At 45.7% G+C, this 16,705-nt stretch overlaps 1 protein-coding gene across 1 annotated transcript in view; it reads left to right on the top strand.

Moving 5' to 3' along the window:
* CACNG3 (calcium voltage-gated channel auxiliary subunit gamma 3) overlaps positions 1-16,705 on the top strand; it is a 109,457-nt gene that overhangs the window by 84,494 nt on the left and 8,258 nt on the right. The window contains exons 2-3 of the mRNA XM_007526623.3: positions 5,689-5,772; positions 10,702-10,842. Of these exons, the coding sequence (XP_007526685.1) occupies positions 5,689-5,772; positions 10,702-10,842 (225 nt within the window). The remainder of the gene's footprint in view (positions 1-5,688; positions 5,773-10,701; positions 10,843-16,705) is intronic.

Below are 16,705 nucleotides of genomic sequence, written 5' to 3'. Positions count from 1 at the left end.
CAGTGGTGCAGCAGGTTAAGCGCACGTGGTGCAAAGTGCAAGGACTGATGTAAGAATCCCAGTTCAAGTCCCAGCTCCCCACCTGCAGGGGGGTCACTTCACAGGTGGTGAAACAGGTCTGCAGGTGTCTATCTTTCTCTCCCCCTCTCTGTCCTCCCATCCTCTCTCTATTTCTCTCTGTCCTGTCTAACAACAACAACATCACTACAACAACAATAAAAAACAAGGGCAACAAAAGGGAAAATAAATAAATAAATACAAAATAAAAAAGTGGGCGTAAAGAAAAAATACACGTGGCCAACATACATCAGTGGAAATGCCCCAATTCACTCATCATTAGAGAAATGCAAATTAAAAAAAGTCAAAAACATGTTTAAGTGTTTTTTATTTTATTTATTTTTAAGTAGTTTATTTATTTATTATTGAACAGAGACAGAGAGAAATTGAGAGGGGTGAGGGAGATAAAAAGGGAGAAAGACAGAGAGGCACCTGCTTCTGCTTCCCTACTCCACCACTTGTGAAGCTTTCTCCCTGCAGGTGGGGACCAGGGGCTTGAACCTGGGTGCTTATGCGCTGTAACATGTGAAAAAGCAAAAACACTGAGGTTCCACCTCACACCTGTGAGAATGGGCTCCATCAATAAAACAGGAGAAGAAGAGAAGTGAGGATGTGGAAAGAGAGGATGTGGAAAAAGAAGAACTCTACTATACTCCTGGTGGGAATGCAGACTGGTGCAACCACTATAGAGAACAGTCTGGAACATCCTTAAACGAATAGAAATGTAAAGGTCATAGGACCAAGTTCACTCCTAGACATATAGCCAAAAGATATACTAACACTGATCCAAAGGGATATGTATGAAGCCCCATGTTCATAGCTACTTTATTCACAATAGCAAAAACTTGGAAACAACCAAAATACCCTTTGACAAATGACCAGATGAAAAGTCATGTGACTGCATGTACAAACTATTGTATTTACTGTCGAACATAAAACATTAATCCCCCAATAAAGAAATTTCAGGAAAAAAAAAAGTTATGGGACAAATACTCAATGGAGTATTAGTTAGCAATAAAAAACGATGATATTGTGTCCTTTGGGATAAAGTGGATGGAATTGGGGAAGACTGTGCTTTAAGAAGCAAGTAAGGAGGTGAGGGGCAACTACAGAATGGTTTCACTCATATGCAAAAGATAGAGAACTGAACATAGGAATGTGGAAAAAAATATGTCAACCTCTAAGACTGTGGGAGAACTAGAGTGGTTACCTGGGCGGGAGGGCACAGATCTTTATTAGTGATTTAGTATTGATTTCTTGTAATTTCGAAATCAATACTAAATCACTAATAAAATTTTAAAAGACACTAATTAAAAAATAAAAGAAGACTTTTGTGCCTGAGGCTCTAAATTCCCAAATTCACTCCTTAGTACCACCAAAAGCCAGAAGTGAGCAGTGTTCCGGTTTAAGAGAGAGAAAAAATCCAAGAAGAAGCTATGAGTTTGTCTTTCTCCCAAGAATGCCCTTATATCTTTTTCCCCCCAGGACTCCTTCTTGAATCTGAGCCTCTTCTCTGCCTGCTGAGCTCATCAGAACCTCCCAGAGCCCAGGCTATCCTGTCACATGTTACCACAAAGATGGTGGTGTGTCTCTGGCTGGGACCCATCCAGCAGGAGAGCTGAAATATGTGACATTCTTCTGATTATCGACCAAGACAGCAACCAGCCTAATAATGGCAGTGATGGTCACTCAGGCACAGGCTTGGAAGCCTGGGTTCCTGTACTGAGCCCCACTCACCAGCAGCGAGCATTCCCTCTGTCTAGAGTCCCAGTGAATAACTTGTCCCCACCCCACCCCTCCTTCTGGCTCCAGGACCAGTGACCACAGGAAAGGTAGATCTCAGCTCTGCTCCGGGCCCACTTGAAGCACTTCACTAAGTATCAGCCATTATTAGGATGTGCCAGGGGCCAAGCGGTGGCATACCCAGTTGAGTGCATATGCTACGATGAGCAAGAACCGGGGTTCAAGCCCCCAGTCCCCACCTGAAGGAGAGAAGCTTCACAAGCAGTGAAGCAGAGTTGCAGGTGTCTGTCTGTCTCTCTCCCTCTCTGTCTCCCCCTTCCCTCTTAATTTCTCTCTGTTTCTATCTAATAAATAATCAAAATGTTAGAATGTGTCTAGAGTTTTGCTAAAAAAAAAAAAAAAGAAAAAGTTTCATCTTGAGCCAGGGAGATAGGTCACCAACTGGGTAGCACGCCTACATTGCCATGTGCACAAACCTACTTTGAACCCCAGCACCACATGGGAGATGGCAGAGCAATGGAGGAAGCTCTAGTGCTAGGGTCTCTCTTTTTCTCTCTCTGTCTCCCTCTCTCTCTCTGGTTGTATCTGAATGAAAACAATGACCTGGAGTAATGAAACTATATATGTGCAAGGCCCCACATTATACATGTGTGTAAGGTCCCAGATTGTATGTGTGTATGTATGTTTATATATGTATATTTATTCATATGTAATATATATTCATATGTAATATATATGTATATATGTTTTATCTTCCTATATTGTCTTGCCTGATTCTTACGGTAACTGCTCTAAATTATAAGCTTCTCTCTATGTGTTTTTTTTTTTTCCACCAGGGTTATCACTGGTGCTTGGTGTCAGCAGGACTAATCCACCTCTCCCGGCAGCCATTCATCCTTTATTTTTTTCCAATTAGATAGGACATATGTTGAGAGGGGAGGGGGAGATAGAGAAGGAGAGAAAGGGAGACACCTGCAGCCCTGCTTCACCGCTCGTGAAGCTCTCCCCCCCTCCCCCAGGGCAGGTGGAGAGTGGGAGCTCGAACCCTGGTCCGTTAGCATGGTAATGTAATGTGTGTGCTCAACAGAGTACACTACTTCTCAGCCCTCCTCTCTGTATGGTGCTCTTTTTTTTTTCCTTTTATTGCTCTTGTTGTTTTATCATTGTTGTGGTTATTATTGTTGTTGTTGCTGTCATTGGATAGGACAGAGAGAAATGGAGAGAGGAGGGGAAGACAGAGAGGGGGAGAGAAAGATAGACGCCTGCACACCTGCTTCACCACCTGTGAAGCGACTCCCCTGCCGGTGGGGAGCCAGGGACTCGAACTGGGATCCTCTCACCTCGTGCACTTAACCTGCTGCGCTGCTGCCTGACTCCCTCTGTGTGGCTCTAATCCTCCTCTGCCATCTACCAGCACCATCCTGCCCCTCTCTTCCACCTCCTCCAGGCAGGCAGGGATGAGAACAATAATGCCTGATTTCCTGCTACAATTATTTGCTGTTTACAAGAAGCAGGCAGCGACTAGAGCTGCCTCCAGAGACTGGTTAATTGGCTAGTTAGCAAACACCCACCTGGAGGGAGGGGCGGGCAGAGGTGCACCCAGTGATGCGCACATAGTGCGAACACCCACCTCCATCACCAACTACCCACAGCCAGTTAAGTCAAGCTGGTGTCAAAGAAAGAGAAGGAAGGTGAGTACTTTTTAGCTGCTTTTCCTGAGACGATGTCTGGGTCCTATGCCTGCAGAAAAGGGGACCACACTCCACTGCATGGGCAGGAAGATGACGGTGGGAGGGGGACCGTCCTGTGCCAGATTTGAGGGTATCCTGAGAAAGGAGAGGCTCTTTCTGAATCTGTGCCTAGTGTTTAGGCCAAAGACTTAGCAGGGCTTCACTGCTCCAGGTTGATTTTTCAGGTATATAAATGAGAGGGAGAGAGAGAGAGAGAGAGAGAGAGAGAGAGAGGGAGAGAGAGAGAGAGAGAATAGCACCAGTGGGCCGAGCAGTGGAGCACCGGGTTAAGCACACAGAATACCAAGAACAAGGACCCACATAAGGATGCCAGTTCAAGCTCCCTGCCTACCCACCAGCATGCGGAATCACTTTACAAGCGGTGAAGCAGGTCTGCAGGTGTTTCTCTGTCTCTCTCCCTCTCTATCTCCCTCTCACCTCTCAATTTCTCTCTATCCCGTTCCAATAAAATGAAAATTGACTGCCAGGAGCAGTGTGGATTCATAGTGCAGGCACCAAGCCCCAGCGGTAACCGTGGAGGCAAAGAGAGAGAGAGAGAGAGAAAGAGAGAGTAGCATCAAACCTTCCTTCAGTACCAATGTACTACCCAAACGAGCTACTTTGCTTACCCATGTAATTTAAGACTACTTTGTTTATTTTTTTAAAATATTTATTTATGTTCCCTTTTGTTGCCCTTGTTATTTTATTGTTGTAGTTGTTATTGTTGTTACTGATATTGTCGTTGTTGGATAGGACAGAGAGAAATGGAGAGAGGAGGGGAAGACAGAGAGGAGGAGAGAAAGACAGACACCTGCAGACCTGCTTCACCGCCTGTGAAGCGACTCCCCTGCAGATGGGGAGCCAGGGGCTCCAACGGGGATCCTTCCACCGGTCCTTGCACTTTGTGCCACGTGCGTTTCACCCGCTGCGCTACCGCCCAACTCCCGATTACTTTGTCTCTCAACATGAGAGAGAAAGAGAGCCAAAGTATCACTCTGACATTGTGGTGTTCTGGCATTGAACTAGGGAACTGAGGACCTCAAGCTTTTAAGTCTAGTGTTCAAGCCACTGGGTCACCTTCTATTACTCACCTGGTTCTATTACTCACTTCTGGGAGCCCAAGAAAAAGATTTATGCCCAATTTCTTCATCTGTATAATGGGCTTGGGGACAGGGGGGTTGCAGATGAGGGAGGCCAGGATATAAACCAACAAACAAATATTTACTTTTTATTGTATTATATTTGATAGGACAGAGAGAAATTGAGATGGGAGAGGTAGAGAGGGAGACGCCTGCAACCCAGCTTCATCGCTCAAGAAGCTTCCCCTCTGCAGGGGCTTGAACTCTGATCCTTGTGCATGGTAATGTGTGCACTCAACTGGCTGTGCCACCGCCCAGCCCCCACAAGCAATTTTTTTTTATGTAAGGGCAGGGCAACGGTTATGCAAAATGACTTTCGTGCTTGAGGTTCCAAAGTCCCAGGTTCAATCACCACCACAAGCCAAAGCTGAACAGTGCTCTGGGAAATTAAATAAATAAAATAAATATAATAAATGAAATAAAAAGATAGAAAATGAGTGGGGTGCGGGTTGTAGCACAACAGGTTAAGTGCACATGGTGCAAAGCGCAAGGACCTGAGGAAGGATCCTGGTTTGAGCCCCCGGCTCCCCACCTGCAGGGGAGTCACTTCACAAGTGGTGAAGCAGGTCTGCAGGTGTCTATCTTTCTCTCCCCCTCTCTGTCTTCCCCTCCTCTCTCCATTTCTCTGTCCTACCCAACAACAGCAATGGCAATAACAACAACAACAACAACAACAACAACAAGGGCAACAAAATGGGAAAAAACAGCCTCCAGGAGCAGTGGATTCGTAGTGCAGGCACTGAACTTCAGCAATAACCTGGGAGGAAAAAAAGAAAGAAAGAAAGAGAGAGAGGGAGGGAGGGAGGGAGGAAGGAAGGAAGGAAGGAAGGAAGAGAGAGAGGAAGAAAGAAGAGAGAGAGAGGGAGAGAAAATGCCAGTGGGCCAATCGGTGCTGACCCCACAGCATCTAGAGGAAGCTCTCGCTGTGGGAGTGTCTTCCCTTGGCATGAGGACCCAGGCTGGGCCCCGGGGAGCTCCGTCTCCTGCCTCCCAGCTCAGGACGATGTTTGTTCCCACAGGAGCTTTTCGGGGAGTGTGCAAGAAGATCGATCACTTCCCTGAAGATGCGGACTACGAGCAGGACACAGCCGAGTATCTCCTGCGTGAGTGCCCCCACTGGCTTCCAGTGTCCCCTGGTGCAGAGGGAGGGAGGTTCCCCCCAGCTGCCTCTGAGATCTGGGCTCCTTGGTTCCACCCAGACTATACAAAGGAACCCAGAACAGGGACTTCCCGGGTCCTCAGCTACTAGATCTACTAGATTGACCATCCAGTGGTTCTGAGATCTGGGTCACTGAAGATATATACCTTGTCTTCTTCTGGCCAGCAATGCACAGGGCATCAGGGAGAGAGAATGAGGCAGCTGAAAAAGTTTTATTAAGTGTATTGAGAGAGGCCAGGTGGTGGCACACCTGCTTAAGTGCACACACTATAGTGTGCAAGGACCTGGGTTCAAGCCCCCGGTCCCTACCTGCAGAGGCGAAGCTTCACAAGTGGATCAGGGCTGCAGGTGTGTCTCTCTGTCTCTCTTCCTCTCTGTCACCCTCTTCCCTCCCAATTTCTGGCTGTCTCAAGCCAATAAATAAATAAAGATAATAAAAAAGTTTGTTTTTTTTTTAAAAAAAGTGTGTTGAGATAAACAAGTGAAATAGTTGTTGAGGGGATGTGAGAAGATAACTGGGACTTTTCCTGTCGATCTGTGGCAGTCTCTTGAAAAAATTACAAGGGGCGGTGACCACCAGGTGATGGCACACCTAGTTAAGCGCACATGTTACGGTGTGCAAGGACCCAATTCAAGCCCCTGGTCCCCACGTGCAGGGGGAAAGCTTTGCAAGTGGTGAAGCAGGGCTGCAGGTGTCTCTCTGTCTCTCTCCTTCTCTATCACCCCCTTCCCTCTCAATTTCTAGCTGTCTCTATCAAATAAAGATCATTTTAAAAAATTAAATGTTTATTTATAAAAAGGAAACACTGACAAGACCATAGGGTCAGAGAATTACAAGGGAACACCCATGAAGGTTTTCAATTCCCAATCTTCCTTTATTAAGTTATAAGATAGATATTATAGGGGGCCAAGTGATGACGCACCTGGTTGAGCACACATGTTACAATGTGCAAGGACCTGGGTTTGACCCTCTAGTCCCCACCTGCAGGGAGAAAGCTTTGTGAGTGGTGAAGCAAGGCTGCAGGTTTCTTTTTGTCTCTCTCCCTTTCTGTCTCCCCCTTCCCTCTCAGTTTCTGGCTGTCTCTATCCAATAAATAAACAAATAAGAGATAATTTAAAAAATTAAATAAATAATAAGATAGATTTGGCACACAAGTTGGAGAGAAAGGAAAATGCAGGGATAGACTTCCTGAGAGCCTGGGAGTTTTCCTAAAGTGAGATCTCACTCCATTTAAACCTTACACACGTCACACGTGGGTCAGCTTCCCACGGGCCTCTGGGAACACCAGGTGTGGCCACCTCACCCAGACTCCTCCCACAGAGGGCATCGTTTGTGCTCAAGCCCCCCAAGTTCCGGCTTTCCATGTGCTTGTGCTCGAATTCCCATGTCCCCTGTGTGCAAAGGTAACACAACACAGTGTGTGTTCCCCAGGCTCTTTCTACTCCTTCCTGACTTCAATATAGTCACTAAGAGAAGGGCAGGGTGGACGGTAAAATGGAGCCGGCGGTCTCACAGGTGAGACCTGTCAGCCAGGTGTCTTGTCATGTGCAGAACGGCTAGGAGCTGTGAAGTGTTTGCCTTGTCAATGACTTAAGCCTGGGATTATTTCACTGGACTATCGCTGTTTTGTCAGCCTGGCAAAAGCCGTATTCATAAATAATTTTAGGATGCAGCATGTCCCACTGAGAGGTGGCTATGAAGATCTTTTGAGGATGCATGACAGTCTCTTCCTCTGTAATGGCTTCCAATGCCAGGCACATGGACATCAGGCAGGCCCCCTCCTAGCAGGTTGCTGTGGTTCAGAGGGGAAGCTGTTCCCCAGAATGTCAGGCCATAAACTGGAAATAGAAATGTTGTCATCCATGGCCAGAGTTCCCCCACTCTGGGTTGGCTTTTTAAGACAAGAAGAGACAGACAGGGGCCAGGAGATGGCATACCTGCATGCATGATAGTGAACAAAGACCCAGGTTCAAGCCCCTGGTCCCCACCTGCAGGGAGAAAGCTTCATGACTGGTGAAGCAGGGCTGCAGGTGTTTCTCTGTCTCTTTCCTTCTCTACCTCCTCCTCTCCTCTCAATGTCTCTCTATCTTTATCCAATAATAAGTAAATAATATAATTTAAAGAGAGAGAGAGCAAGCCAGAGAGAGGGACACACACACACACCCGACCACCACCCCCACCACCACTACCAAAGCTACCCCCCAGGTAGTAGAGACCAGGGTCATACAGAGCAGACACCCTCTCAAGTGAGCTGTCTCACCAGTCCAGAAATAGACTGATTTACAGGCAAAAAGAATGCACAGTGGTGGGAGTCGGCAGTAGCGCAGTGGGTTAAGTGCAGGTGGCGCAAAGCGCAAGGACCAACGTAAGGATCCCAGTTCGAGCCCCTGGCTCCCCACCTGCAGGGGAGTCTCTTCACAGGCGGTGAAGCAGGTCTGCAGGTGTTTTTCTCTCCCCCTCTCTGTCTTCCCCTCCTCTCTCCATTTCTCTCTGTCCTATCCAACAACATCAACAACAATAATAACTACAACAATAAAGCAACAAGGGCAACAGAAGGGAATAAATAAATAAATAAATATTTGAAAAAAGAAAGAAAGAAATGCACAGTGGGTCAGAACTCAAAGGTTCTTCTCCATCGAATACAAAGTTTTTATCTTGCTTCCCAAAGTTGAAGTGCTGATGGGCAGGGAGCTAATGGGCAAGGTTTAGGGGAAGTGCTTGTAAGCCAAGCTCCCCTCTCCTTTGACTTCCTTTCAGTTCCCATCCTACCGAGGCGGTGTCTCCCTGGGATTATTCCCAAGCCACTAACCTCTCAGAACACGGAACTGTCATAGTAGACTGTGTTGACTTAAGCACTGGCCCCAGGTTCTAGCTGATTTGGGTCATTATATTATCTGATCCCCGGCTAGCTGGGTGGACTGGGGTCAAGCTGTGTTCCCTCTCTATCTCTCAGTTTCTTCTCCTCAAATATGAAGTCATTCTCAGCTCTTTTCTTTCACAACACCGGCCAACTATATCAATTGTCACCCTGATAATTAGTCCTGAATCTGTCCCCTTTCCCATCTCCTCAAGCTAGTGCCCCAGTCTAAGCCACAGCCAGCCCGGGTCACCTACCCAGGGCTCCAGCCTCTCACAAAGCTTCTCTGGTGCTGTGCTCACAGCTTGAAATGCTGATTACTCAAGAGGTAAGGATGGGTGGAGAATGAGGCAGCAGGCTTGCGGCTCAAAAAGCCACCTTGATTTCAGGTTGGGGTCAGGACTTAGTAAATGGTGGATCAGGGAAGAAATAGGATATGGTCACTCTGTTCTTCAGGCTAGGCAATGCCCGTGATTTCTTGGCTGGGGGGGGGGGGGGCTGCGGTCACTCAGAAATGAGTGCGTCCCCAGAGTGTCAGTTCTGTCCCTTGTAAAACTTAAGATAACATCATTTAGTACTGGAGTTTGGAGGTCTAAAAGTTTGAGATATTATGCTTCAACAGTGCCTCCTACATGGCAGACTCTGCATTTATTGACTGGGCAAAGGGCGGGCATCTACGCTGTCAGCAGTACCATTTAGTTTGGGGCAGGCCCTTCCCTAAGGGAGTGACAATAGAAGAAATGTGTGTGTGTGAGAGTGAGAGAGAGAGAGAGAGAGAGAGAGAGAGAGAGAAATGGCACCTGCAATGCCTGCTCCCTCACAGCTCTGCTGCCACCTGAAATCCTGATTTTGCACCAGGCAACCTTGCATGTATTTTGCACAAGACAGCAAATTCTGCAGCCAGCCCTGCCTGCCACTTCCTCCAGAACGCTACCCCCATAAAGGACACAGACCCCAGTTTCACTTTCTTAAGCCGGAGGATGGCATGGCACGGTTCTCCTTGTCGTTGGTGCTGTTATGGGGCCTGAACCCAGGACCTGTCACACACAGGTCCTAGGCACTAACCCTTCACTTTCTCCCCCTGCCATGCCTAGCTCTTTTTTAAAAAAAAAATTTTTTTATTTATTTATTTTCTTTTTGTTGCCCTTGTTGTTTTTATTGTTATTGTAGTTAGTGTTGTTGATGTTGTCATTGTTGGATAGGACAGAGAGAAATGGAAAGAGGAGGGGAAGACAGAGGGGGAGAGAAAGACAGACACCTGCAGACCTGCTTCACCGCCTGTGAAGCGACTCCCCTGCAGGTGGGGAGCCAGAGGCTCAAACCGGGATCCTTATGCTGGTCCTTGCGCTTTGCGCCATATGCACTTAACCGGCTGCGCTACCGCCTGACTCCCCATGCCTAGCTCTTTGGAGGTGATTCTGTTTGTTTTGTTTAAAAACAGAGAAGGCAGAGAGATAGAGAAAGTAAAAGAGACCACAGCACCGAAACTCCCTCTAACGTGATGAGGGCTGGACTCGAACCTGGATCTCTCACACACATAGCAAAGCAACACACTATCCAAGTATCCAAGAGAGCTATTTCCCTGGCCCCTAGCTCTGTTGTCTAGCAATAGCCACTGCGTTTATCCAACTGATAGATGCTGGCCTGGGTATGCCAGAAAGATAACCTTATTGGATCAATGCTGGAACCTCCTTCCATGCCCAGAGTCCTTAGTGTACCACTCTGTTCAGCAGCTACAAGGTAACACAGCAGACTACAGGACGCTGCCCCAGGACCTGTGCTTGTCACTCATGTCCATTGCCCTCCTCCAGGGCCAACCATAGCACCTGCCACTTAGCAAGTGCACAAAATACATCGTGGAAAGGATTGAAGGAAAAAAAAAAAAAAAAGGTCTGACAGCTGTGTCCATGACTGAGGCAGTGTCAGTGGGCCTCTGCCAGACTTAGTGCCTAGCAGATCCAGGGGCTCCCCTGGACTGCCCGGGGTCCAGACCAAGTCCTCTGTCCTCTCTACAGGAGCTGTGAGGGCCTCCAGCGTCTTCCCCATCCTCAGCGTCACGCTGCTCTTCTTTGGCGGGCTCTGCGTGGCGGCCAGTGAGTTCCACCGCAGCCGACACAACGTCATCCTCAGTGCGGGTATCTTTTTTGTCTCTGCAGGTGAGTATCTACCCTCCAGCCCTGAGATCCCCTCAGATCCCAGACCCCAGGACCTGCCAGGGCCACAAGGACAAAGCCTCTCTGGGGTTCCTAGCGGAGAAAGAGAGAGGAATGCTCAAGTCAATAAAAATGAGAACACCAGGCCCAGGAGATGGTTCACCTAAAGGTGGGGGCTGGGGAGAGAAGGCATTACTGGGTTCAAGCTCCCCGGCATCATATGAGAACACCATGCACAGCACCAGGGGAGGTTCATGAATGGCGCGGTGAGTGTTGTGGTATCTCCTCTTCTCTCTCCTGCTCTGCCTCTCTCTCTACCTGAAAATAAAAACAAAATCAGCAGGAGTGGCTGTGCAAAGTACTGTGGCCCTGTTCTACCACCACGCTAAAAAAAGAATGAGGACCCAAAGATTTTCATTCTAAAAAAAAAAAAAAAAAAGTGGGGCCAGGTGGTGGCGCACCTGGTTGAGCACACATGTTTCAATGCTACAATGCGCAAGGACCCAGGTTCGAGCCCCTGGTCCCCAACTGCAGGGGGTGGTGAGGTAGGGGCTGCAGGTGTCTCTCTGTCTCTCTCCCTCTCTATCTCCTACCTTCCCTCTCTATTTCTGGCTGTCTCTATCCAATAAGTAAATAAATATAATAAAATAATAAAAATCTTAAGGGCAACAAAAGGGAAAATAAATAATAATTTTTTTTAAAAAAGTTTAGGAAGATGGTCCCCACCTGCAGAGTTGGAAGCTTCACACAAGTTGTGAAGCAGTGCTGTACGTGTCTCTCTTTCTAGCTCCTCCTTCCCTCTCAACTTCTCTCTCTCCTATCAAATGTAAAGTTAAAAAAAGAAAAACAGTTTAAAACAATGGTAGCAGCAGGAGTATAATTTTTAAAAAGATTTGGAGGCTGGATGAAGGCACACCTGGTTGAGCAAAGACCTAAGTTCTATACCACCTGCGGGGGGTAAGCTTTACAAATGGTGAAGCAGGTTTGCAGGTGTCTCCTCTCTTTCTTCCTATCTATCTTCTGCTCCTCTCTCAATTTCTCTATCAAATGAAACGAGAGAGAGAGAGAGAAGATATGGCCATCGGAAGTGGTGGACTCATCATGCCCCAGTGATAACTGGTGGCGAAAAAATATACAGATACTTGTCTATTCATTATGTATTAATGAGAGAGAGAGAGAGAATCAGAGCATCATTCTGGTACATACGATGCCAGGGATTGAACTCAGGACTTCATATTTATGGATCCACAGTCCTACCACTGTGCCACCTGCCAGGAAGCCCAAAGACTCTCATTAGCAGTGACTCTGATACTGTAGTGTCAGACGCAATGAAGGCAGGACAAGGAGGGGATGGGCGGGAGCAGTGGGTTTTAAGCAGGAGAGAGTCCACCAGGTGAGAGAGTGAATGCAGATGCTTGTACATAGGGTGTGGCGTGGGCCCAAGCTTCTGTTCACCAGTTCATATTCCACCTCTTAGATGAGTGCCCGCTGGTTAACTGCCATTCCCAGCTCTCCCTGTGCTCAAGTCCTCCTACTAGTCAAAGCATCTCTGGGAACAAGCCAAACACTTGCAGCTCAGGTGTGCCCAGAGAAGGTGTCATCTGCAGAGCCCCGGCCAGAAGGGGAGCACAGGGTGGCCAGGAGGATGACGGGGAATCTTCAAAAGGGGATCTTTTGTATAGATTTGTGGTTTTAATGTTTTTTTTTTACATTTGTATTCATTTTGGATAGACATAGAAACTGAGAGGAAGGGGTGATAGAGAGGAAGAGAGACACACTGCTTCACCGCTCATGAAGCTTCCCCTGCAGGTGGGGACTGAGGGCTCGAACCTACATCCTTACACACGGTAACGTGTGCCCTCTCCTAGGTGCGCCAACACCTGGCCCCCAAGACGGGGTTCTTTCTCTGATATAGGTCTCCTCCCTCTACCTCTTCTCCTCTCTCTGTCTCTGTCTTCCTCTTCTCCTTCTGTTAATCCTTCCCTTCCTCCTCCTCCTCCCCCTCGTTCTCCTCCCCTCCTTCTTTCATCAGAGCACCATCCAGTTCTGTTTGTCGGTGATACTAGGAATTGAACTTGGAGCTTCTCTCATGCAAGTCCTGTGGGCTACTGCTGTCCTGTCTCCCTGAAGCCTTCTTCCTCTCCATTATCTGGGGTTTTGTTCCTTTTTTTTTCTTTTCATCTCTTTGCCATCTCTTCCCACCGCATGCCTCTACCAATGCCATCTGGTTGGAATGCCTTTGAGAAACAAAGAACAAAAATAATCAATAAATTTTTAAATAACATGATGGGTATTGGGGAGAGAGTGACTCTTAGGAGGAAACCCACCAACATCGCACAGTCATGCAGGCACCGCGGGGGAGACTACCAGGAAGAGCAGAGAATGGCGGGCGGGTGGGCCCCATCCCACCGGGTTTGAGTTCCTGCTCCTTCTGTGGGCCTTGGGAACGTTACCGACTCCCAGTTTGCTTTGGTCTTCTGCTACAAAATGGGAAATAATGGGCAGGGCGGGGTGCACCTGGTGGAGCACACATCTTTTTTTTTTAATTTATTTTTTTTATAATTTATTTCTTTATTGGGGAATTAATGCTTTACATTCAACAGTAAATACAATAGTTTGTACATGCATAACATTCCCCAGATTCCCATTTAACAATACAACCCCCACCATTTCATTCATCATTTTTCATGGATCTGTATTCTCCCCACCCACCCACCCACCCACCCCAGAGTCTTTTACTTTGGTGTAATACTCCAATTCCATTTCAGGTTCGACTTGTGTTTTCTTTTCTAATCTTGTTTTTCAACTTCGGCCTGAGAGTGAGATTATCCCATATTCATCCTTCAGTTTCTGACTTATTTCACTCAACATGATTTTTTCAAGGTCCATCCAAGATCAGCTGAAAATGGTGAAGTCACCATTTTTTACAGCTGAATAGTATTCCATTGTGTATATACACCACAACTTGCTCAGCCACTCATCTGTTGTTGGACACCTGGGTTGTTTCCAGGTTTTGGCTATTACAAATTGTGCTGCCAAGAACATATGTGTACACAGATCTTTTTGGATGGATGTGTTGGGTTCCTTAGGATATATCCCCAGGAGGGGAATTGCAGGGTCATAGGGTAGGTCCATTTCTAGCCTTCTGAGAGTTCTCCAGACTGTTCTCCACAGAGGTTGGACCAATTGACATTCCCACCAGCAGTGCAGGAGGGTTCCTTTGACCCCACACCCTCTCCAGCATTTGCTGCTGTTACCTTTTCTGATGTGTGACATTCTCACAGGAGTGAAGTGATATCTCATTGTTGTCTTGATTTGCATTTCTCTGACAATCAGAGACTTGGAGCATTTTTTTCATGTGTTTCTCGGCCTTTTGGATCTCTTCTGTGGTGAATATTCTGTCCAAGTCCTCCCCCCATTTTTGGATGGGGTTATTTGTTGTCTTGTTGTTGAGTCTGGCAAGCTCCTTATATATGTTGGTTATTAAACTCTTATCTGATGTATGGCATGTAAAGATCTTCTCCCATTCTGTGAGGGGTCTCTTGGTTTGGGTAGTGGTTTCTTTTACTGTGAAGAAGCTTTTTAATTTGATGTAGTCCCATAGGTTTATACTTGCCTTAGTCTTCCTTGTAATTGGATTCGTTTCATTGAAAATATCTTTAAAATTTATGCGGAAAAAAGTTCTGCCAATATTTTCCTCTAAGTATCTGATAGTTTCTGGTCTAACATCCAAGTCCTTGATCCACTTGGAATTTACTTTTGTATTTGGTGAAATACAGTGATTCAGTTTCATTCTTCTGCATGTTTCAACCCATTGTTTCCAACACCATTTGTTGAAGAGACTCTGCTTTCCCCATGTAATAGTCTGGGCCCCTTTGTCAAAGATTAGATGTCCATACATGTGGGGCCTCATTTCTGGGCTCTCAATTCTATTCCACTGGTCAGTGTGTCTGTTCATGTTCCAGTACCAAGCAGTTTTGATGACAGTGGCCCTATAATACAGTTTGAGATCTGGGAGTGTGATGCCTCCGGTTCTGTTCTTTTTTCTCAAGATTGTTTTGGCAATTCTAGGTCTTTTCTGGTTCCAGATAAACATTTGTAGCATTTTTTCTATTCTCCTAAAAAATGTGCTTGGGATCTTGATGGGGATAGCATTAAATTTGTAGATGGCTCTGGGTAATATATTCATTTTGATGATGTTAATTCTTCCAACCCATGAACATGGAATATCTTTCCACTTCTTTGTGTCTTTTTCAATTTCTTTGAGTAGTGACTCATAATTTTCAGTATACAAGTCTTTCACTTCTTTGGTTAGGTTTACTCCTAGATATTTTATTGTTTTTGTTGCTATAGAAAAAGGAACTGATTTCTGGATTTCAATTTCTCCTAACTTAGTGTTTGCAAAGAGAAATGCTACTGACTTTTGAATGTTAATTTTGTAGCCTGACACCTTACTGTATTGCCTGATGATTTCCAAAAGCTTCTTGCTGGATTCCTTAGGTTTTTCCATGTATACTATCATGTCATCTGCAAATAAGGAGAGTTTGACTTCTTCTCTTCCAATCTGTATGCCTTTAATTCCTTGCTCCTGCCTGATTGCTATGGCAAGAACTTCCAACACTATGTTGAATAGTAATGGTGATAGTGGGCAGCCCTGTCTAGTACCTGATCTGACGGGAAATGCTTCCAGTTTTTCACCATTGAGTATGATGTTGGCTGTAGGTTTGCTATATATAGACTCCACTATCTTCAGGAATTTTCCATCTATTCCCATTTTTTGTAGTGTTTTGATCATAAAGGGATGTTGTATTTTGTCAAAGGCTTTCTCTGCATCTATTGATATGACCATGTGGTTTTTGGTCTTGCTTTTGTTGATGTGGTGGATCACATTGATTGACTTACGTATATTAAACCAACCTTGCATGCCTGGGATAAACCCCACTTGGTCATGATGAACAATTTTTTTGATATACTGCTATATCCGGTTGGTTAGAATTTTGTTCAATATTTTCGCATCTATGTTCATCAGAGATATTGGTCTGTAGTTTTCTTTTTTGGTTGTGTCCCTGTCTGCTTTTGGTATCAGGGTGATGTTGGCTTCATAGAAGCTGGCAGGGAGTATTCCAGTGTCTTCAATCTTCTGGAAGACTTTTAAAAGTAGAGGTATTAGTTCTTCTTTAAAGGTTTTATAGAATTCATTTGTAAAACCATCTGGTCCAGGACTTTTATTTTTGGGAAGATTTTTGATAACTGTTTCAATTTCATTAGCTGTGATGGGCCTGTTCATGTTATCCACTTCCTCTTTACTTAGCTTTGGAAGTTGGTAGGTATCTAGGAAATCATTCATTTCTTCCAGGTTCTCTAGCTTGGTGGCATATAGTTGTTCATAGAAGCCTCGCATGATATGTTGAATTTCTGCAATGTCTGTTGTGATATCTCCTCTTTCATTTACTATCCGATTTATTTGGGTCTTCTCCCTTTTTTGTTTTGTGAGTCTGGCTAAAGGTTTGTCGATTTTGTTTACTCTTTCGAAGAACCAACATTTACTTTCATTGATCTTTTGTATGGTTTTCCTATTCTCAATGTTATTTATTTCTGCCCTAACTTTAGTGATTTATGTCCTTCTGGTTGCTTTAGAATTCCTTTGTTGTTCTTCTTCTAGGTCTTTAAGATGTGCAATCAGGCTGTTTATTTGTGCCTTTTCTTGTTTCCTAATGTGTGCTTGTATAGCTATGAACTTCCCTCTTAGGACTGCTTTAGCTGTGTCCCAAATATTTTGATAGCTTGTGTCTTCATTTTCATTGAACTCTCGAAACATTTTGATTTCTTCCTTGATTTCCTCTTTGACCCAGAAGTTGTTAAGAAG

This window comes from Erinaceus europaeus, chromosome 15 (genome assembly GCF_950295315.1).
Source record: "Erinaceus europaeus chromosome 15, mEriEur2.1, whole genome shotgun sequence".
In the NCBI taxonomy this organism is placed as follows: domain Eukaryota; kingdom Metazoa; phylum Chordata; class Mammalia; order Eulipotyphla; family Erinaceidae; genus Erinaceus; species Erinaceus europaeus.
This window is presented reverse-complemented; position numbering and strand designations above follow the sequence as displayed.